The following is a 24,421-nucleotide window of genomic DNA, read 5'->3' as shown; positions in this document are numbered from 1 at the left end:
ATTGTTTGCTCGGTCAACTCCTGCTCTGTGGGAGGACTGCGCATCTGTGCCCCCCCATATGGGTGTACCCCAAACACTGATCTCCATTGTTGGAGGGAGGGTTGGGTTGGGCTTTGGGATGGCTTTGGCATGGTTGGTGTGCTGAAGTGGGTGGGGGGTTGGTGGGGTTGGGCCTAGGGGAATGTTCTTTGTTTATTACCAGGCGCTAAGATGTGGTGTACAGTGTTCGCTGCTGCTTTTGGTTATACTGCTTTGAACTCCTCAATCAATGTTTGATTTTCTTGCAACCAGGTAATAGGTAGTACTATTAAATTACTCATATGGAACATACATGGCCTGAATACGTCACAGAAAATCAGGATGGTGTTTGCGGGCTTAGATCGCATGGGGGTGAATGTTGCTTTCCTTCAGGAAACACATTTGACTGCTACTTCGGTGAGGAACATGGGTGTGCTCTGGGCCAGCGTGAGAGCATCTTCCTCATATTCCTCGTATGTGAGAGGGGTGCTGACATTAGTGAAGAAAGGAGTCCCTTTCACGGAAATTAAAACTGAGACGAATGATAGTGGTCAGCTTGTTATTCTGCATGGCAGAATGGGGGGAGAAAGTGTGCTCTTGGTAAACATATATGGGCCCAATGTGGATGACCCTGCGTTTTTCTCGGAAGTGTGGCGTAGGATACTGTCATTTCCTCCTGCTGAAATCATTTGGGGAGGGGATTTCAACTTGTATTTGGATGCTTTCAAGGATAGGCATGGATCTGGTGAGGCCAGGCCAAAAAGGGCGTCGGATGTGTTGTGGGGTCTTATTGATGCTGGACATGTGCATGATATATGGCGCTTGCATCACCCAGTTGCCTGCGAGAGTACGTTTGCGTCTTCGGTGCATGTCTCATGGTCACGTATCGATTATTGGTTGATCTCAAGGGAGGTTGGTCATTGGGTCAATAGTGTCTCTCACGCAGCCCGCACTCTTTCTGACCATTCCCCGGTGCTCCTGGAGATGATATTGCTGGAATATCTGGCGCCACAGTTTGCCTGGAGGCTCCAACCATCAGAGCTTAAAGACCCGGTGTTTAAGCAAACTATAGCAGAGGCGATTGGGAATTATTTTAAAGAAAATGAGGGCACAGTAGAGAGCACAGGGGTCCTTTGGGAGGCCTTTAAGGTCACCATTAGGGGGGGGCCTGTATAGGGGAGCACGCCGGAGTTCTGTGTGATACCGTGCGCCGGATACGGAAGTTGGCAGCAGACATATCTCTCCTGGAGCGATCCTTCGATGCTAATCCCACTGCGGATAAGCTGGCACAGATACGTGACCTTGTCACTGAACATAATGACACAGTATATCAGGAGTTACAGCATTGCTCTCGGTGTCAGATAGCTCGGTACTATGGGGAGGGTGGGCGACCTGGCCGCGTCTCACGCCCAGAAACTGGCAGAGCCCCGTAGTCAGTAGCCCATTAATGAGCTTTTCGATGACACTGGTACGCCTCGCCACTCGACGGAAGAGCTCTGTGATAAAGTGCTGAAATTTTATCAGGATCTGTATGCTGCTAGGTCGTCCCCTCCTTCTGAGGAAACGCATGACTATCTGGATCATGTGGCGTTGGGGTGGCTGTCCCAAGACCCATTGTGAGTATTTAGTGCAGCCTTTTCGTGAGGAGGATGTGAGGGACGCTATAATGGCCTTGCCGACGTGTAAGGCCGCTGGACTGGATGGTCTGCTGAGTGAATTTTATAAGGCATCGCGGTTGCTGGAGGTTTAAGCGGAAGCATGCGATAGCGGGATTCTACCACCATTGCTTCGGGAGGCCCTGCTGGTCACCTTGCTGAAACCAGACAACCAGTGCGGATCGTACAGGCCACTTTCCATAATTAACATAGACCCCAAAATATTAGCAAAAATGATAGCCACCAGACTCCAACCTCTGATGCCCTTACTAGTATTACCAAATCAGTCTGGCTTCTTTATGGAGAGATCCACTACGCATAACCTGATTCTGTACATTGGTCAAACATGTTCACGGTTCTGAGTAGGATGGGGTTTCCCCCCTTCTTTGTGCAGTGGCTTTGAGTTCTCTACAGCGGGCCGGTCGCCAGAGTGCGAGTCAATGGCAGGGTCTCGTCCCTATTCTCTATAGAAAGAGGCACGAGGCAGGGTTGACCCCTGTCACCCATGCTCTTCTCCTTAATACTAAAGCCTCTGGCTTGCAAGCTCCACCAGAAACATTCTGCCGCGGCTTTATGGTTCCGACAGCGTCCGCTGATTGTCTTGCTCTACGCGGACGATATGCTGCTCTACGTGCGGAACCCTCTGTATATCTATCACCATTATTGAGGGAATATGTCCTATTTGAAAGGTTCTCTGGACTGGTCATTAATTGGTCCAAATCTGTGGTCTTTCCAATAACAGCGCACACAAGGGAAATTGACCTAGACTTTCTGCTGTCCTGGTCCTCCGAGCCTGTGAAGTACTTGGGGGTGTGGATCCACAGGGATCCAGCTGTGGTGATAACCGGGAACTGTGGATGCACCATTATGCGCATAACAGAGCAGGCAGAGCTATGGTCACATCTTCCTTTGTCATTGGCAGATAGAATTGCAGTGGTAAAAATGGTGTTTCTTCCCAAGATGCTGTGCTTCTTTATTAATATACCAATTAAACTGAATGTTGTAGTCGGCACTGCTGCCCCATGTCTGGGGGGGAAAACAACCCATATGCCGCTGGGATCTGCTAGTGCAGCCTTTTGATCAGGGGGGGGTTTGAGGCTCCAGATCGTCGTCTTTATTACATCTGCGCGCAGGCACATTTTGCCCATTATTGGCACTTCCGCAGTGGCTATTGAAATGGATGCTGTCCTTCCCATTCGGGGGCATGCTATGGTTCTGTCTGGTTGCTCTGGTGGACCCCTGCTGGAAATAAACCCCCCTCTGTGCACGTCCTGGGCGTGGCGGGCTCTGGCTGCTAGAGTGCAACTTCCATATTTATACACCCCGTTCTGCCCATTACCTCTCATCCGGGGGTCTTAGCTGCTCGGGAGCCTGCTACATTAAGGGAGCTTGCAGCGGCGGGTATTGTCCGGATAGGGGATCTGTACAAGGAGGGTCGCTTTAAAACTCTTGGCGAGGCCCAAAATGGAGTCAATGGCAATTTTATGTTCAACTTTACGTACGTCCGAGTCCGGCAGGCCATTCGGGATCCATATCCAGACTTTCCCTGCGGAGCCCACGGCTCTTCGGGCACTGCAGGCGATGCTAACGGGGAGAGCCGCAAGGGGCTTATTACTAGGCTTTATTACGCCTCCCAGCGGGAACGAGAGTTGGAGGACCACCCGTCACGCAACGTTGGCAGACCTCGATAAGCAGTCAAATCTCGATGGAGGTATGGTCGGCATGCTGTCAACTCACGGGCCGTCTTACGGCCAACTGCAACCTCAGGACCATCCATTTTAAATTTCTGCATCAGGTATATGACTTTCACTTAAAACTCCATAAGTATGGCCTGAGAGAAACGACGAAGTGTGTGCGGTGTGGCGCTGCGTATGCTGATTTTTATCATGTTGCATGGTTGTGTGGGACAGTGCTCGCATTCTGGACTGAAGTGACTCGTACATTGTCGGAAGTGGTGCTGGAGCCTGTGGCTTGTACGCCTGAGTTGTGGCTCCTGGGGTGTGTGAAACGCCTGAAGTCAGCTAATAAGACGCATCGTGGCGGTTTCCACCCTGCTTGCCAAACGGGCGGTGGCGCAGAGATGGGGATCGAGGTCTGCCCTCACTATAAAACAGTGGCTTAAGGACCTGGTTTATTGTAGGGACCAGTTGCAAGTGTATGAGGAGGAGTTGCTGGAATCCTCCTGTCCTAAAGATTTTTGGAGCCCCATTACAGCGTATCTGATGGCTCATCCTGATTTAATCTGAAGGTTAATGTTCCATGAGTTGCAATGTTGCGGAGAATTTTTAATACACTATCAATGAACAGGAAATATTCTACTACCGGAACTGAATGGTGGTTTACTCCGCTTTTGTGATGATGCTTCCTGGTTGTAACTGACCACTGTGCAGTACATGTTCTTGATGTGTCACCACAGAGGAGTGCACATGAGTATTCTTATCACCTGGGTGAGGTTCGGGGTGGGGCGGGAGGGTAGGGAGAGTTTCGGGGATTTAAGTATTTGTTTTGATCTGTACAGAGATGCACTGCAACTGAAATATTTTGTGTTGGATCAGGTGCCAAACAGAATAAGGGATGGAAATAAAGAGAAATGTTTGAGACAGTTGGAATCAAGATTTGTTCTACAATTTAACTTTAAGATGCCCAATGGTTTCAACACTGAAGAAGATCTACATGTCCACTTATGAAATTAACCATGAATGCCACTGCACGTGATTTTGTTAGAGACTATGGTTTCAATCTCAATGAATTTGTTTTAGATTTTTATCATCCAAGTCCAATCCTGTATATAGTATTTTATTCAAGTTTCCAAGATTTTCACATTAATTATTTGCTCTGCACTTTAGCACCAATTAGGGTTGTTTACAATCTGTAGAAATGTTAGATATATTAAAAACAATGAATATTTAAGATTTAGCTTTCATATGTATCAGTCAACTTACAACGGGCACTTGCCCTGTATGATGTTGTGATCACATTAGGAGCAATGTTTAGGCATCAAGCACCCATGCGGTTTGCACCTGTTCTTAATGAATTGGAAGACTGTATCGCCTTGTATGTGTAATAATGAATTTCGAAAAACGAGCACAGTGGTGCAATGTAACAACCCACTAATTCCTGAACTAACCACGGAACCAGTTGCTCACAATTCAATTGCATATTCCACACTGGTATATGGTCCATTTTTTATGTTTAAGAATTATTAACAAATATGGCACAGGTCACTTTTTTTCTAAAATATGAAAAACGAAAAAAAGAACGTGTCACTTTAACCAGTAATATTGCAGTGTCATTTTAAATGTTTTGAAACTCTATGTGGATATATAATTGAAAACGAAAATTGTGGCGACATTAGGTTTGACAAAGACCGCTGTAGCGGTTCAAGCGCGTTACCTATTTTTGTAGCCAAAAATAAAGCCAACTTAAGTGAGCCCGAGCATGCTGGAGCCTGTCTTATTCGTGAACAGGCACGTTTATAACGTGGAGCTGCCAATGCAAGTAACAAAACATAACAATATTACATTGCACAAACTACAGATATACTGCCACGTTCAATCTACTACATCAAATGTAGGAAGCAGCACAAACTGGTAAAGCATTTCAAAAGGTGTTTAATAAGGCAGACAGAGGCCAAGCCACAATATCAGTAATCCATCAGTCTGATATTGATTTCTAGCTGCAGATGCAGATTATCGTAGAATACTCCCCAATCGTCAGACTGGATTAGGAAACTTTTTGAGCAGTACCTTTGCGTGCCGGCAGAGGGCACCGAAGGTGACATGCACTGTACTGTAAAGGCATCACCCCTAGCACACTGACATCAGTTCTTTTCTCACCATTCGATGCATATCCGCAGATAGCTACCCCCAGTCCATTTTAACTTCACTTTTTTTGATAACTTGACTGCTGAGTCTCATGGTCTCCAGCCTCCTGCTGGCAACACATGGCCATTGGCATATGCGGGCTCTGCAGTGGGACCTGAAGTCCCAGTGGGTGCAGCATCAAAGGAATCTCTCCAACCTGGTCCAGATATTGGAGGGAACTGCAAAAGACCTGCAGTGGAGGGTGCCGAACCGCAATGGGGTTAGCGACAGACCCTCTCTCCCTTCGCCACCCACAGCTAACTTTATTGGCAGATGCATCACTCCTGGGTTAGGGCGGCCATCTAAGAGAGGTGGAGATCAGAAGGCACTGGTCTACGGCAGAGTCTCAGCTACACGTAAACCATTGGAGCGCAGTGCGATCCAACTGGCATTAAAAGCATTTCTTCCTTTCATCAAGGGAAGGCTGGTTCTGGTGTTCACGGACACCACCGCCATGTGGTACTGCAACATGCAGAGCAGGGTGGGGCCTTGGACCCTTTGTGAAAAAGTCCTGCATTTCTGAACATGTCTGGAACGTCAGGGCATTTCCCTGGCAGTTCAACATCTGGTGGGCTCCATGAACCTCAGAGTGGACAAACTCAGGCGTTGATGCCTTACTGATCATAAATGGCATCTCCATCTGGAGGTGGTGCAAGGTCTCTTTCAAGAGTGGGGAGAACCATGGATAGATCTGTTTTCCACTGCCGAAAACACGCAGTGTCAGCAGTTGTGCGCAGTGGAGTTTTGAAGGCGACTCTCGCGTGGAGACGCTTTTAGACTCGAGTGGAGCTCAGGTCTCCTGTACTCCTTCCCACCCGTATTACGCCTACACTTCACTGCAAGATCAGGAATGATTGGGCTCAAGTCATTCTTGTAGCTCTGGATTGGGCATGGAGAGTATGGTATTCCGAACTCCTAAGCATAGGTCCTCCAATTAGGCTGCCCTTTAGGAAGGATCTACTGTCACAGCAACAGTGCAGGGTCCTGCACCCGAACCTATGTATGCTTCAACTTCATGCGTAAAGATTGAGTGGCGGCAGTTGACCTTTTTTGACCTGCCTCCAAAAGTCTGTGATGTCATTCTGGCAGCCAGGCGTCACTCAACCAAGACACTACACTCCTGCCCCAGAGACATATTTGTGGCTTGGTGCGCTAACAAAAATGTTGATCTCCATTCTGCACCTTTGTCTGAGGTTTTGTTATTTGTTCTTTCATTAGCCCTTGAAGGTTTTGCTTTGAGCACTGTTAAAGATTATTTTTCAGTCATATTGGTGTTTTTGCAGTTGCCGAATCAGCCCTCCCTGTTCAAGTGACCTGTTTGGGTCTCCAGCATATCTTCCCTCCAAAATCCTTCATCATGCCCCAGTGGGACCTGAACCTAGTCTTGTCCTTTGAGCCTTTGCACAATTGCCCTCTACATTTGTTGACCACAAAAACGTCTTTTTAGTGGCCATTACTTTGGCCAGGAGGGTTAGCGCACTGCAGGCAATTTTGGGGCGCCCTCTTTGCCCAACTTGTTCACCAGACAAACTGGTTCTGAGAACACTTGCCTCTTTTCTGCTGAAAGTGGTAAAACCTTCTCATGTAGGCAAGACCTTCACATTGCCTACCTTCTTTGCTCAGCCTCACTGATCCAAAAAAGAGGAGAGACTCCTCCCCTGAACCCAAAATGTGCATTGTCGTTCTACATTGACCACACCAGAGTTCTTGGTGGACTATCAACTCCTCATTCGGAAGAAGAGAGGGGAAGGCCGTGCAGAAACAGACCGTCTAAGGATGGATAGTGCTCTGCATTCAAATCTGCTACGAACTAGCCAAGAAGCAACTCCTTGAGAGCTTGTAGACTCATTCTTCCAGCGCCATAGCTGTGACCTCTGCATTAACACATGGAGTCCCTGTCCTGGTCATCTGTCCAGCTGCAACATAGGCATCTCTGCACAAGTTAACCAAACATGTGCCTGGATATTCAGGTTAGTGGTGAAGGGCACTTTGCCCATTCGGTCCTCCAGGAGTTCCTGGTCTAAATATGTTCACAGATCCACCTCCAGAGAGGTTGCTTGGGTATCTATTGCAAGGTAAGGAATCTGCTGTTGGAAGTCTCTATCAAATGAACAAGTTGCTTTCCTTAGGTGAGGCCTTTTCTGGTAGACTCTATCTAGCTGCAGATTTCTTATTGAACCTCCCATCCTCCCCGCTCTACGACAGGATTTCTCCGTAACCCTTATGATGTCCTTAGTTCCTGCATAGTGGTACATCAGCAGCCTTCGTGGCTTCACGCTTCTGACGTGGAAATGTCACGAAAAGTAACTAATGTCAACGTGCTGAGGTGGCACCTTTTATAGGCACCACGTACATTACTACAGATGCAGAGCGGAACAATGCCACCTACTGATGCTCAGATACTGTTCGAAAATGTTTTGGCTCCAGTCTTGCATGTCGGGAATTTTCTAAGGTAAGGGATCTGTGGCTAGATAGTCTCTACCAGATAAGGTGTTACAGAAGGTAAGTAACTTCTTCATATTGTATATTAGGGCCTCCCAAGACTAGAACATAAAGTTTGTTAAAGATCATAATTAAGAGTCCTGCATTGTCATATTTTACGTTACATTTTGATTCATTAAAGGATAAAGAATAATAGTGTTTCGTTTTATGCCAGATATATATGACAGAACAAATCTTAACATAAATAATCCGTCCTTGAATCCTACTAATTTACAAACCAGCCTCCCTCCATTGAACAGTAGCATACTTGGTTCCACCTTAGTATTTGTGCCCTCTAGCAGTGCTCAGGGCGGCTGGTCATCATTAGTTTGGGTAAAGGCATTGGTTATTTCTTCAGTCTATCCCTTAGAAAGATGGGGGCTCTCTTGCCACCAGCAATAACGAAAACTATTCCATATTACCTCAGGGGTGTGGAATTCAATAAAAATATCTACTTGTGCATGGGGCTGGTTGCTTCGTAAAGCTACTTGCCCTGTAACAAAATCCACAGGTCCCTTTGGTGCCATGTAGTACAGCGACAAATTATGGCAGCAATCTCATTATATAAGAGCTCTGATATAGCCTTTTTGATTTTGCCAGGGCGTATACTAAAGTAGTGTTTGAATCCCCTTATGTTGCCACATTTCCGCAGACCCACATACTGGGGCTGAAGGTAGTGGTAAGCAATAGTTCCAGGGTTAGAATGCCCTTTTAAGTCTGTGCAAACCTACTAATTTGCATGTTTTAATAGTTTTCAACAACTCTTATCTATTTCTTTCCCATACTGAACAATTTTGGAAATTTACTCCTGACAATGAAGGATGTAAACCTTCTTCTAGAGTTGAGAAAAAGTGGTTGGAGGGAAAGTGAACTTGCAAACACTCGTATTTTCCCATTAGCAAATCTACACAGGCATATTTGCTCATGCTAAAATGCAGTTCACAAATATTACTATTTCTTGTCCAACTTATGTAAATTCTTGGGAATTCACGAAAGCTGTATAGCTGCTCTTAATGCAAGGACTTATACCATAGGTGCACTTTTGAGACTTTCTTTAATACTTGTGCCCCAAATTTGGTCTGGCGTTGATCATTCTGTCTCTCTCGCTCTGTATTGACTGGCTTCACTGTGAGTGACAGCATTCTGCTATTTTACAAGGAGTAAATCGGCACACAAAGTAGTTTTGTTTAGTAGCAGTGTGTGCTTTTTGAGACCAAAAACAATTTTTGCTTTTGCCATGTTTGTCATAATGGTGAGGGCCCGGCAGCTCCCACACCAATAAGGTTTTACAAAAACCATGCCAAAACAATTCACACTTTGACAAAACTAAAAAGCTGACCACCAATTTCAGAAATACTGGCTTTATCAATGCTTGTGTATTTTTGGTTCCCATAATCTAATTGAAACTGGTTACACTGATTTTCCATTAAGAATATTTTTGGGAAATACTAGAATGCATCAACACGGTACTAAATGATGCTGCAAAAAAATGGTACCTAAAATTTTGCAGTAGTTTGGTGAAATGGTTTTTTTCATGCTTTCCTTTTTTTATGAACATTTTATTTTGATAGCAAAGAATACTCAATCTTGCTTTCAAACTTCTGCAAATATTTGCATAAAATCAGAGAGCATTCTGGGAGCATTATACATAGCCTCATATTGCTAAACTTTGAAAATGTGTGTACACATTTTTATACTGGAACCACTGTCAGTAGTGCATTCAGAGCTTGCAACATTTACTTAGAGTACTCACCCTAATAATAAAGGCTTTCAGTTAATGAATCCTAAAAACAAGTTTGAACAGCATTAACATATGGACAAAAATATTACCGTAACTGCAGACAGTGCCGTTCCCTGATCCATAATGTGGTTCTGCAAACTGGCAGCCAAAGGGTTTGTGCTGCAGGGGGTTGGGCCTACCTGTCCCAAGGATAAAATACACATGGAAACGTGTTGCCATTGACCCCAAACAATATGTCCTGGGTGTCAGGCTATGGGAATTCCACAACCCTTTTACCTAGTTGTCTTTTCCTTTCTTAAGCCAGTGATTTCTCCTACAGAAGTCACATTCACTTTCTTTAATATTTTAATAAAAAAAGATGTTACCCCTCACATTAGCTGACATGCTTCATCATAAGGCATTCTTTTCCCAGCATCCTAATCTGGGTCATACAGAGACAGAAATTAGGCCCAGGACCAAAATAGAAGTGCCCTCACTAGTGAATTAGAAAGCTAAAAAAGTGTCCCATGTTTGCAATTTGGGGCAGTTTTGAACTTGTAAAGAGACCTTGTATAAGTGTTTTACATGGTATAGGAGATGACCTAGATTTGAGCTTGCTGCAGGCAATGTTTGGTTTAATAACTGACCTGTCCGACCAGCCGGTTGGGCAGTGTCTGATTGCCCAATAAGCCAGTCCGACATGGTCCTACGGCTGCAATGTGAGCTCATTAGATCACCTTTAGGGAATGTACTCAGTTTTTTTGTATAATGAGGGATAAAGTCTTCTAATATTAACCTCTACTGTACAAGGTTAAAACAAACAAATAAACTAGGTAGTTAGGGTAAAGGTAACTTTTGGGGTTTCTCCCTCACTCGCCCTTCTTGGTCTAAATGTTTACACCTTCTAGGGTACCTAATTTATCCCAGGCTTTCTTTCGGACCTAGGCTTTACCCTCACAAGCTCATCATTTGCCTCAATCCATAAGTAAGGTTTTTAATCCGTGAGAATTAGGGGAACAAGATTGTCAGCCTGACAGAGAGAGTTCTCTGATCTTAAGTGTGATGACCTTGATGCATGTCCCAGGTACACACAAAGATGTGCTCTTTGGCTGAGAGTGACTATTCAAAAAGAAGGTAATTCCTCCTTGTAATGTTTGGAGAAAAACCTGGTTATAGTTTGCACCTTAATCCTGGCCTCCCCAGTTTAGCAATTTCACGAACACAATCTGAAGTATATTATAGGGCTGTGTACTCCAGACAATTCCATCCACGCAGCCCGTCCAAACAGCACAGCAAACCTGTTGCTCCTTTTGGGGAAGGGGTGGCTTTAGGAGGAATGACCAACAACAGCAGATTCAGAACTCACGCTGCCTAAAACCTCTCTGAATGCGCCTTAGTGAGAAGGAGCAGGTACACAGATCTATTGCCACTCGTGATTCAGCCCCTATTCTCTCCCTTACCGAGAGGATCTTCCATTGCGGCAGGACGCAGGCCCTCCACACCACTCTCCAGATGCTGCTACTGGATGTGTGGAGATTGGGCAGAGCCAATTGGATTCCTTTTGTGGAGAAGTCATCTTGGCGGCCAGGAAGCTTCGTACGAAACCCTCTATGCAGGCGGTTGAACTAAATTCATTTAGTGGTACAAGATAAGGGTTAACCCACTAGTACTGGGACCTGGGTAGTTAAATGTTGTATATAAAGTGGTCCCAGTTGGAACAGCATTACTAGACACACATAATAATAATAAACAGTATCATGAATCAATTATATAAACAAATTAGTCTGAGAGATGTTCTTTAATATACATCCTCAAATGCAAATTGATTGTCTGTATGATCAATACATATAAATAAATGATCTCAGTATCAAAGGGAGAAGGTGACAGGTGAAGGGAGGGACCGTAAATAGGATAGTGTGAAAAATAGAAGACAAATTATAAGGACAATCACAAGTGGTCTTATGTACATTCAAGGTTCAGTACCACATTGACACATATACATCGTCAAAAAATAAATCAATCATTAAATAGTCCTATCCGAAAGGGATAACACAGTCACTGAATGTTCTGTTGTTTCGGAGGTAGGATGAAGGAGGTGTGTCGACGTTTCGACCCCATAAATTGTAGGCTAATTCCTGCCCTACTGCGGGGTCTTCTTCAGGACAAGTGAGGGAGGTGGGAAGGTGAAGGAAGGCACCTGAGAACAATAATTAAAGATCTGTTTTAGGAGAGAGAACGGTGCAAAGTTACTATTAAGTGCTGAAACAGTCACAGGATATTTACCTAAAAACCACAGCGAGAGGCGTGTGGTGTCATCTGGAGTGCAGGGTGGGCCAGAAAGGCTCCAAAGGAAAAGGAGAGAGCGTACGAACCTAAAACAGAGATTAGGTGACATTTAGAAAAGTGGGCTAGTAGTCAGAGCGTCCCACATCAAAATGGAGTCATATCACATCATCGTGCTCAAAATGGTTTAGCATCTAAATATACCCAGCCGGGTTAAAAATAATAATTGAGCCAGTCATAAACAAGAGGAATGACCAACACATGGCTCATCTAGATAAGACCGTCACAATTCGGTACATCATTGGAATTAAGGAGGTGATAAAATCGCCACGTATTAGACCAAAGGTTAGATAGCATCTGCCCTTGTGCAGCTATTAAGAATATGCAATCTAACCTTTGGTCTAATACGTGGCGATTTTATCACCTCCTTAATTCCAATGATGTACCGAATTGTGACGGTCTTATCTAGATGAGCCATGTGTTGGTCATTCCTCTTGTTTATGACTGGCTCAATTATTATTTTTAACCCGGCTGGGTATATTTAGATGCTAAACCATTTTGAGCACGATGATGTGATATGACTCCATTTTGATGTGGGACGCTCTGACTACTAGCCCACTTTTCTAAATGTCACCTAATCTCTGTTTTAGGTTCGTACGCTCTCTCCTTTTCCTTTGGAGCCTTTCTGGCCCACCCTGCACTCCAGATGACACCACACGCCTCTCGCTGTGGTTTTTAGGTAAATATCCTGTGACTGTTTCAGCACTTAATAGTAACTTTGCACCGTTCTCTCTCCTAAAACAGAACTTTAATTATTGTTCTCAGGTGCCTTCCTTCACCTTCCCACCTCCCTCACTTGTCCTGAAGAAGACCCCGCAGTAGGGCAGGAATTAGCCTACAATTTATGGGGTCGAAACGTCGACACACCTCCTTCATCCTACCTCCGAAACAACAGAACATTCAGTGACTGTGTTATCCCTTTCGGATAGGACTATTTAATGATTGATTTATTTTTTGACGATGTATATGTGTCAATGTGGTACTGAACCTTGAATGTACATAAGACCACTTGTGATTGTCCTTATAATTTGTCTTCTATTTTTCACACTATCCTATTCACGGTCCCTCCCTTCACCTGTCACCTTCTCCCTTTGATACTGAGATCATTTATTTATATGTATTGATCATACAGACAATCAATTTGCATTTGAGGATGTATATTAAAGAACATCTCTCAGACTAATTTGTTTATATAATTGATTCATGATACTGTTTATTATTATTATGTGTGTCTAGTAATGCTAAATTCATTTAGTGGCATGAGTTGTAAGGATTCAACTCCTTTAAATCTTGCATTTGCAATATCTTACCATTTGCATGCCTTTTTCATCTCCACATCCAACTAAAAAGAAGGAACATCTGAATAGGATGAATTTCATGTTTAACTTGGACCACACAGCCATGATAAATAAAAATGTATGGATTATATAGTTCCTACAATTCCCTTTTGTCCATTGCAGATAGATATTAACATCATATACAAGACATTTTCAGTTTTTTATATTGACTTTTCAAATACTGTTGAAAATAGAGGAGCATGTTATCACTATAAATGTAAATTGAGATAATTTATTGTGATGTCTCATTTTGTAATAAAGAGGAATGAATGAGAATGTATGACTGCATGATTGAGATCTATATGAGTATTGGTATGGATGGTATGTTTGAGAAGAAGCGCACAATATATATTTTCGCTCCTCCGCACCTTTTTGAAAAACTCGTAGGTGGGTGCTGCTAACACGGTGGTGCTCCGTGTTTGTTAATATACCGCCTCAGTCTTGCATAGAGTAAACAACTTGGTGGTGCCAGGGGACTCTGACACCACCAGAGTCGGGGAGTCCTTCTCCCTGTGGTAGCTGAGGCCAAGCCACTTTGAATTCCTCTCCCATAGTAATGCGTGACCAGTAGAGGGTAGAATCAGTTTTTTCCTACCTTGCTTGCATGCTATAACCTCAGACTAGGGGGTGCTTCTTATGACCTCTTCTTCACATATTGCTGTTTTTGTTCAGAATTCAGCAGATCACGCCTCCAGCCTTGTGCAGGAGATTGTCACTGCTGCCTGTGGGACCATAGACTGGATCTGAAAGCAGAGAAGGGCACAGGGTGCCAATTCCATTAATTTTTTGGTGCCCATAAAAGATGGAAGACTCGGTCAGAATATAGACCTTCGACTTCTGAACAGAATCCTTTGGAATAACACTGTCAAGATGTTTGAAACAGGTTCTTTCCACCACAGCTTCAGACGACTGGATGGTGTCCATGGACTAGCAGGTTGCATACTTTCATTTGCCCATTCTTCATTCCCACAGATACTTCCTGTGGTTTATGATGAGGTGAGACTACTTCCAGTTTGCTGTTCTACTTTTAAGCCTTGCCTCAGGTGTGAGGAGGGTGATCTTTCAACAGCAGCCATACTTCAGAGGAGTCAACCTAGAACCTTCACTGGCGACTGTTGGACACCTATTAGACATACCATTGACTGTTCTTCCTATCCCTCCCAGACCTCACATTAGTAACGGAGTATTGTTTCTGAGTTGGGTGGTCATCTGGGAGAGAATCGAGATTAGGGGCCTCCGGAGCAGAAGCGCCACATCATCATGGAGTTTTGCGCCATTCAGTTTACTCTATCGGATGACAGTGACCTAAAGAACAATGATGGATTCAACCCAGATCTGTGACTGGGGTTGAGTGTCTGGAAAATGTCAGCGCTTCGTCCATCATCTCCTTGTGCTTACTTTGGTTGCCCTAAGTTGGCAGGGTATGTCCAGCGTGTGTCCCTTGCCCACTTTGCCACTGGATTCAAACTAGCCTGGCTGATGTGGATGTGATACCCCGAAACCGGTCCCATGATGCTTTTTTCCGGTTCAGGTAAGACCTGGCTGGCAGTTCGGGCTGGACTGTTTCCATGAGGAACTGGGTCAAGACTGATTTGCATATGGCTGGGTCTGAACTGGGGTGGCAAAGTGAGCTAAAGAACGATGATGGATTCAACCCAGATCTGTGACTGGGGGGGTGAGTGTCTGAAAATTTGCAGCGCTCCGTCCATTATCTCCTTGTGTTTACTCTAAAGAATTTCCTACCATCCACAAAGGGGAATGCACCTCATGTCTTAATGGACAACACAGTGGTAGTGTGGGACCACTGATCCTGTTTCAAGAGATGCTGCTTCTCTGAAAAAGGTTGGGGGTTCTAGGGTTTTCACCAGCATCCAATCATTTGACGGGTTCTTTGAACACAGAAATGAGCAAGCTCAACAGATTTTCAGTTACTGGACAATTATTGTTCTCTTCAAGGTGATCTAGTCATTGTCGCCCCAGGTGGGTGTATTCCTTGGTTGGATCTTTTTTACCACCCTCAAACACGCAGTGCCACTATTATTGTGCTTTGGACTTTCTGCCAAGATGTTGCCAGGAAGATGTATTCCGTCTGCAGTGGGATCCAAAACTTTGCCTTCCAACCCTTGCCTCTCCTGCCTCACGTTCTGAAGATGATCAGGCAGACTGGGATCAGATGATTGTGGTAGCCCTAAATTGGGCCAGGAGAGTATGGTTGTCTGAGCTGTTGAACCTGAGCCTTTGCCCCGGAGATCTGTTTACCTTTTCGGGAGTACCTTCTATCTCAGCAACAGTGCAGGGCCTTGCACAAGATCTCCTCAACCTATACCTCCATAAGTGGAAACTGAGCAACTCCAACTGAGGGGTTGCCTGGTGAGGTAATGGATGTTATCCTTACGGCTAGTCTCCCATCTCTATCAAATTATTCTGGTTGATGGTCAAAGTTTGTGGCCTGGTGGAGAGACTGTAAAGTTGACCTTCTGCAGATGTTTTGTTATTCGTACACTCTGGCTCAGCAAGGCTTCGCAGTGGGCACTTGTTAAAGGTTATTTATTGGCCCTTTTGACCTTTATGCGATTACCTGATTAATCTTGTTTATCCAAGTCTCAATTTGCAATGCATTTTTGAACTGCCTTGCATACATCCCCCAACCCACTTTATCCTTTACCCTTCACCCTTCATCATGCCATACTGGAACTTTAATTTAGTCCTTATGTTCATAAAATGCATGCCTTTCGAGCCGATGCACAATTGTTCTCTGAAATTATTAACCATCAAGACAGTTACTTCTGCAGGCCTTGTGAGTGAGCTGCAGGTAGTTGTAAGTATGACCTCTGTTCACCACTTTTTCCCCAGGTAAGTTTGTGCTGTGAGCTCATGCTTTATTTTTGCGACAGATGTATCTTTTCATTTGGGAGAGTTCATTGCTCTCCCTGCCTTTTCCTCTCTGACTTACCCCACTGAGGAGAGGCTTCATCATCTAGAGCCAAAAAGAGCTTTTAACTTGTGTTTTAATCGAATGAAGGAGCACAAGGTTGATGACCAGCTTTGTATGAATTTGCTGATGAGAAGAAATGAAAGGCGCGCCAGAATTGATCCTTGTTCACATGGACCATCCTGTGCACGAAGACATTATATGCCCAGCCCAAAAAGAAACCTCTGGAGGGCCATGACTAGTGCCAAGGCCACCACAACGGCCTTCATGAGAGGTATTCTGAAGTTGGATATCTGCCATGTAGATCTTTTCTGGTCCATAGCAATCATCTTCTTGTAGACATTCATATCCATAGGGAGGGCAATTTCTCCTGCCCAGGCCTGGACTTCATATTGTAAGTTCGCTCCTCAGACCCTCCACCTTTTGGGAGTTTTTGCTTTGGTATCTGTTCAAGAGGGGAGGAATCTGTGGCTAGAAGTATTAATCAGAAGAAGTTAATTACCTTCACTAACACTCATGGTGGTGAATACTCGTACCCAAATGCAGATTGCTCACCACCTTTTTTCCTCTGTGTTCTATAGAGTGGACTTAGTCCCAAGATAGATTTCACATACTAACATTCTTTCAGTTTGTAATGAGTGAGCAGGGTCTGAAGATACAGGAGAGTTCAAAGGTAAACTGATGTAATCTTGCTAGGGTGATGCTTTCATACTGTTCCACGCCTTCCCTTCCCGGAGGTGGAGTGAGGTTGCATCAGTGCCCGATGGCACCATCTGCTGATGCACAGGAGCTGTTGCTATTAATATATTTTGGACCAAGTCTGGCACCTGGGAACATTAAAGAATTGAGGAATCTGCAGTTATAGTTCCACCACAAAGAGCATTGTCTAAGGCAAGTTACACGTATGTCCACTACCTCATCCTGCCAAATCAATAACCTTTTCTGTCTATAAATGCATGCATAGACATCCTCCTCGCTTTTACAAAAGGGTTGTCGATCACCCTCTATTGGTCTATTGGTTCTACTTCTGATAAACTATCTCCCCAACCAACAATAGAGTTAGTTGGGGAGTTAGACTCCCACCTAAGAGATTTAGCTTGTTGCCGATTTGAACCATCTTCAAAGTCATAGTTCAGGTTACGGCCGTAGCAGACATACAAACATTGATGTCCAAACTTGCATCTTGTGCTCATAGTGCCAGTAGAACAGAATCAAGGTTAAACCAGTCTTTGGTTGCTTGTGTTACTCTTTAGACAGTATAGGACCTGGTGTTTTGGCTAGACTGTTTCTACTAGAGCAGCCCCAACACTGATTTGTATATGATTGTGTACAAACTGAGGTGGATAGTGGGCAAAAGAACGATATGTTGCAGTGCTACTCCGAACGATTGTCAGTGTTGACTGATTGCAAGCTTTTCTCCAACCAATTTTTGTGTGTTTGTTCCTGCTATATCTTGTTTATTCAAGTCTCAATTTGCAATGCATTTTTGAACTGTCTTGCATACATTCCCCCATCCACTTTATCCTTTACCCTTCACCCTTCATCATGCCATACTGGAACTGTAATTTGGTCCTTAATCTCTCCAGAATCAGTCTGTCCCATATTTTAGTCCTTGCCAAATTTCCCCATAAAGGTTCCTGTCAAAGGGTCAATCCCTTATGTGAGGGCTACTTTCCTTCTGTGGTGTCTTGGGTACTTGGCCAGTGGTGGTTTTGACTTTTCTATTGGGAGTTTTACACAGGCAAACCTGAGTTTTTCAAATGCATTAGCATTGAAGCTCCACTTTCTCTTATTATTGCTAGAGCCAACATCCATCGTGGCTCCAGTCCCTATCAGTAGTTCTTGTCTTGTACCGTCTCCTGTCTGGCCAATTTTCGCGCCCAGTAATCTTACTCTTGGGATCTTCTGTCTGCTGCCGAAGAGCTATCAGGTCCTAATCCAGAAGTATTGTACAAGATGCCTCAATATAAAGCACAATAAGTGCCCTGAATAACTCATGTAGATTTTTTCCTGGAATTTCTACATTTAGATCATGTGCTCTTGCAATGTATGCCCAAGTGTGATTGCAACATCAAAGTTCTATGTTCAGTGGGTCAGAACAGAAAAACTAACTACACTTGTGTATGAAATCTAATCCTTGCAGTTTGCTACAGTTTCTAAATCTCTGTGCCTCTTCTGTTACAATGCTTTCACCCTGCACTTAATTCATGGATGAGGCCAAATAGTGGTGAGCAGATTTTTCTTAACTGATTCTCAGCATTTCAGCACTGTGCAGCCTTGCTAGATGCTCTTTACTGTTCATCACTCGGTCAGGAGCACACAGCTATGTACAGCAAGGGGGCTGCAATTGTATTACTAGCAGGGCCCTGCTTAGTGCTCCAAATGCTGCCTGTTGGTTGGCATTTAGCTCTAGTGTGATGGCTTGTCTCTCCTGAGCAGCTACCAGTATTCTGGAAAGGGTTCCCATGGAAACGAAAACAACAACTTTCCTAGAACATTGCTACTTTTTTTAGGCAAGAAGGAAGACTCTGTACTGTCTATGTTAATAAGATTGGTGCAGATATATGTCCTTTGTAGCTTTGTTACCTGATTTACTGTGCAATGTAGTTCCTTACGTTTGCTCTGTTGAGATTCTCATCCAGAAGTAAAGGTAATTAAAGCATAATCTTTGCCACTGGACCGTTTGAATGTTTTCTCATATAGAGACTTTTATAGGCTAACATAAACAAAATGAAGTTTATTAAACATTTATTTTTCCTTTGACTAGGCCCAGGAAGATGCTGAAAAGCTTCGTTCTGTTGTAATGCCATTGGAGAGGGAGATTGTGACTTTGAAAGAAAAACTAAGCAGTGCTGAAGAAAGAATAAAAGATCTGGAGGCATCAAAGGTTAAGCAGATTTCCGATGACATTTTTTTCGATCTATTTTGTGTCTGCGTTTGTTCAAAGACTTTCCCTTGCTTATTGACCAATTTCATTGGAAATTAAAATTTTATATGATGCGGGTTCGAACAACTGCTAACTAGAATCTTCCTCTGAATAATATCAGATTTTTTATGACATGCAATTTCTATGTTATGGTTACAGTACACCACACTTGCTTTCTTTTTGTTTGTTTTAAATATTGTATTGGATATGATGGAAGTAGAAGTAAACCGAACACAGCTTGATCCACGTGTATTCTCTTTATTTTGGTTTCCAAGGTGTGCTGCCTATTACTGATTTAACCTGCATGCATTATAAGCAATAATACACTTTATCTCTCCCAGTGACATCATGAATGGCGAAATCCTTTTCTTAAGTTAATTTCTGTGTTTATCTCAGCATCAAACTTCCTCCATGGCTCATGAGAGAAGTTGAAGCGCTCTGAAATGCAGTGGACATAGAGCCACACAATCCATTCCTGAAAGATACGAGTGACTATCAACATTTTTTTCAGCACCCAATCAATTAAGCAAAAAAAAATATCACTGATGCTGGATAAGTGCCCTGATTGTGATGTGTCAGGGCTAGAATTACTACCACTAGCTTGTCAGTAATTGGATAACCCATGATGTGTTTAAGTGCCGCTTTTCAGAAGGTCTTGATGAAGAACATAGCCACTAAATGTGTCCCAGCTCCCTGACCCCCCCACCATGCATCTGCAACAGACAACAGGAAATGTTAATATTTTTGAGTAGTTGTGGAGTAGTATCTGTGAAACATGGCTTTATAATAGGACTCTGCATTTTATACATCTTTAATCTTGAGGCACTTAGGACCAAACAGTCTTCCATTCTATAGACTGAATTTCCCTGCCTATCTCTTCCTCCCATTTATCTTGATACAGCCAGCACTACCCATCTCCTGTAAAAACAAGGAGATAGTATAATCTAGATAAATTCTCCTTGGAGCCCAGGTTTACGCTTGCATATTTCTCAGAACCTGTTTGCTGCCTAGTGGATGCAGCTTTGTTTGGGGGGTGGGGGGAGGCAGAAACCACTCAGTTGGTGGATCTGCAAATATGTTCACTGTTCTTGGTGCTATCAAATGAAAGCCCTGAAATTGTACCCCAGACGATTAGATGCATACTTGCCTGGAATAAAACTGCCTAAATTCTACCTTCACCCGCCTTTTAATGGCTCTTTTACTGGGATGAAGTATGGATTGCTATGGACAGGAGTTAGGGAAGATTGAAAAGTGGTGCAATCCGCTTGCAATTTCTTCCCAGATCTCTAGCACAGTTCTTGTGACCAGACTGGCAGGGATGTAGTTCTCCTTGGTATGGCATGTGACATCACACACAGGCCTCTACTACAGCTTGATCCACGTGTATTCCCTTTATTTTGGTTTCCAAGGTGTGCTGCCTATTAATGATTTAACTAATTGGGACTTGGCAGTCCTTCTCGATGTCTAGGAGCCATTAAGATCTTCGTGGGCAAACTTGCCTTCTTTCCACCCGATCCCAATTTCATCATGAGCCTGCAGGTCTATATTTTTACATATAGGGGTTAATGTTTGGAATATGTGGAAAATGTTCTAAAGCATTGTTTACCAAGTTACAAAGTGAGAGTTCCTTTTCTAAAGATCCACTCTTATTTCTTTCTTTCCTGTTGATCAGTTGGCCGTATCTAGGCCCTAAACCAAATTAGTTTAATGAACCCACAAGTGTGTAAATAATTTGTCTGCCCACTTTGAAACTGTGCTGCTTTTCAGGCAAGAGACTCTCTGGATATTTTAATATAGTTATTTTGAATCTTTAGTCTTTCTCAATCAGGATTGTGAAACAATAGGGTATGGCGTCAAGAAAGTCAGGTTAGAGATTCCTTTGTGGCTGCCCCACGATAAGTTGTGAGGTCTATACCATCCTCTGTAGCAAGTTGATATTGGTCATGAATGTAAAAAGCCAACTAGAGTTGGAGGGTACTTCAGGCACAGCCATTGTTTTTCTAGAAGTAGAGAATGCCAAATCATTGGTCTTTAGATTGGACAAGAACCTGAATTTGATTTCACACATCACCTCCTTAGCGAAAGAATCTGATTACTAAATTGAAGTCCTCCAGGGAATAAAGCCCTTGTTAACTTATTTAGGACTTCAAGTCGGTAGTGTAATCACTATTTCATTCAAGGGTTAATGTAAGAAATTGACTGAGGTGTGAGCCCTGGTCAAGCAGAAACCACAATCCTTTTTAGGGTGAGGTACAAGCCAGCCCTAAATTAACCTACGCTCAACCCTCTGGTAGCTAGGCACAGAGCAGTCCGGCTTAAATAAGAGGCACGTGACAAGGATGTGTGCAACAATTCAAACAGTAATAGAGTGGAAAACACCACGCAAAAAGGATCCCACACCAAGTTAGATACATACAATTTTCTTTAATAAATAAAACAAGACCAAAACGCCACAAATCCAATTAGTACACCAAGAAATATGCAAGTTTAAATAGTTTGGTGAAAATGGCACCTAAAAGCACAAAGCGCCAACTGTAGATATCTGTTTGTGCCAATCTGGGGCAAAATCACAAGGTCAGGCCAACCGCAATGGAGTGCAGGCCAGCTATAGGGACCCACTTAGGCCTGCTGAAGAAAGTATCTTAAATCCTGGTTCTCGGAGTGCTGCGAGGAGCCACTCCAAAGATGCGTTGCACAGCCGAAGCGATTCGTCAGTTCTGAGATGTGGTGAAGCTGCAATGCGAAGGCATGCATTATTTTTCCGAGGGGCTTCGGCGGGGCTTGCCATGCGAAGTCCAGGATCAAGGATTTGGCTCACAGTGATAAGTCGAAGCTGCGATGCGGAGTCCAGAATTTTTGTCTCGGTATTCGAGGGCCTTCCGCAGAGGATGTGTTGCATAGTGGTGGTTCTTCTGATGAGACTGTGGAAGTGATTAGAGCCTTGTGATGGGGCCATTCCATACAGTGGCTGCCATGCGTCAGTTCTGCTTGGGTTTGCACCGTGCAGCAGAGGAGATTCATCGGTTATGCCAGATTCACAGGGGCTGGTAGAGCACCATAATCTTCCAAGGGTCCAGGACTGGGGTGGCACACTGATATCTGAGTTCAGGTGCAAGGATTTTGGAAGTCTGTTATAATGAGGCTTCAGATCAGGAGGCAAGCCAGCTATCCCTAGGAGTCACTCTGGGTTCAAGAAATGCAGGTCTAGGGGGCGTGGCTAGCAGCCGAATGAAATGGCCGCTGCCTGAAGTCGCTCCGGACCCCATCAGACCTCTCCGCAAATCCGGACACCCATTAGTCTTCCTCCATTGGTGGTAAGCGACGGAATCAGTGTAGGAAAACCCCGGGCACTCGATAGCCATCCCACAAAAACAGTAACCAAGCGGACTGGCAGCAATATCGAGTGAGGCGTTTCTGCCTTGCTCACCGAGGGAAAGCCGGGACCTCGAGTGCGCTTCATATCTGGAGTGCCGTGCGTGCTCCATCGTGGATTCAAATATCGTGATTGTGGCAACAAACACCGGCGGCTACCAGACACCACTTGGCAGGACCGGTGAGTGCCTTGTTGTGGCTCAGGTACCCGTTAATCGGCCCACACGGCATCAGCAACATCAAGTGAGACATCTGTGGCCTGCGCACCAAGGGAAAGCCGGGACCTCACATTCGCCTCAAATCTGAAGCTCTATGCGTGCTGCCTTGTGGGATAAACTAGCACAATTGAGACACCGGACTTCGACTGCAACTCCTGGATACCACTGGTGCAGTACCGGTGGGTGATTTGCTGGGGTTGATTGCCTTCTACTGGCGGGCTGTGTAGCCCCGTTATTATAGACACCTGAAGGTCCCAGCATGACGGCACCGTGCTGAGAGGGGATGCATAGGGGTGAAGAAGCTTTAACAATATGGCTGAATTTTAGCGAACAGACCTACGTGGAGTGACTGGGCCCCCCACTTCCTCCCTCCTTTTCACAAGTAAGAAGGCTGGGGATCCTGGATACACTGCACCCATTGCGCCACCCGACCTACTGCACAGTGTTACTGTGCAGTGGTGCTGACCTCCAACTAGCTAACCTACGGAGGGAATCATAACGCTGCGACACCACCAGCAGCACAGCTCTGGGCACGGACGCCAAAGGTTGAGACTCTTTGCTCTGGGACTCATTCAGCCCACACATTACCAGCGGTGGAAAGACACCTCCTTCATCCCCCCACCCCCATCCCTTGCCAAAATATTAAAACAGCATATTCATCGGCAGCTAAACATACTGTCCTAAAGCCCCGATGGGTCACTCCATTGACCCCCACTGGCGACGTAAGCATCGTGAAAACCCTAACCTGGTGGAGGGGGGGGGGGCAGGTAACCCGAAATGTCGTGGGTCACAGTGTGTGACCCAGGCAGGCAGCGGCGAGTACAATCACCCAGGTGGTTGGCCATAGAGGAACGTGGATCAGATAAATAGCGATGGGAAGCCGAGGACAATGCACCACTTAACAGATCAAACTCGACAAGTACACCTACACAAAAACTCAGCAGGAGACGGCAGATCAACCGGCCGTACATACCTCTACAGCAGCCCAGGGGGAGGAGTCAGAGGTCACATTGCAGGATATACTTACCACTCTGAATACATTTCATACAGCTCTAGACTCTCCGATTGACACAATCTCAGTGGAACTCTCCCTGCTCAGAACAGACTTTAAAAGAATTAGTGCAAGATTCACAGATGTCGAAAACACTGCGGGGACACTGTGCGACGATACCAAGACACTAAAGCGCCAAGTGACCTAGTTAGAATCTGAAAGCAAAGCTATGGCGGCTGAATTAGACGACTATGAAGGCCAGTCCCGATGCAACAACGTCCACATAATTGGAGTGCCGGAGGGGGCGGGGAGATCTCCCATGGACCTCTTCGCGGAAGATCTAATTAAGCAATATCTACAGCCTAAAGACCTGTTGCATTATTTTTCGGTGGAGAGGGGGGAGAGGGCACACCGCGTTCCTGGTGGCAAGCCCAAGCCAGGTGCACCGCCCAGACCGATTCTTGCCTGTATTTTTAATTTCCAGGATCGTGACTTCATTCTACAAACAGCAAGAATGGCCCAACCGGTACGCTTTGAAAACAGTACAATCACCTTCTTCCTGGAC

At 44.7% G+C, this 24,421-nt stretch overlaps 1 protein-coding gene across 1 annotated transcript in view; it reads left to right on the top strand.

Moving 5' to 3' along the window:
- RABEP1 (rabaptin, RAB GTPase binding effector protein 1) overlaps nucleotides 1-24,421 on the top strand; it is an 899,286-nt gene that overhangs the window by 180,639 nt on the left and 694,226 nt on the right. The window contains exon 5 of the mRNA XM_086954813.1: nucleotides 19,117-19,236. Coding sequence (XP_086810939.1) covers nucleotides 19,117-19,236 — 120 coding nt within the window. The remainder of the gene's footprint in view (nucleotides 1-19,116; nucleotides 19,237-24,421) is intronic.

This window comes from Lissotriton vulgaris, chromosome 2_1, assembly GCF_964263255.1.
Source record: "Lissotriton vulgaris chromosome 2_1, aLisVul1.2, whole genome shotgun sequence".
Taxonomy (NCBI): domain Eukaryota; kingdom Metazoa; phylum Chordata; class Amphibia; order Caudata; family Salamandridae; genus Lissotriton; species Lissotriton vulgaris.
The sequence above is the reverse complement of the archived record's forward strand: the minus strand, read 5'-3'. Positions and strand labels throughout refer to the sequence as shown.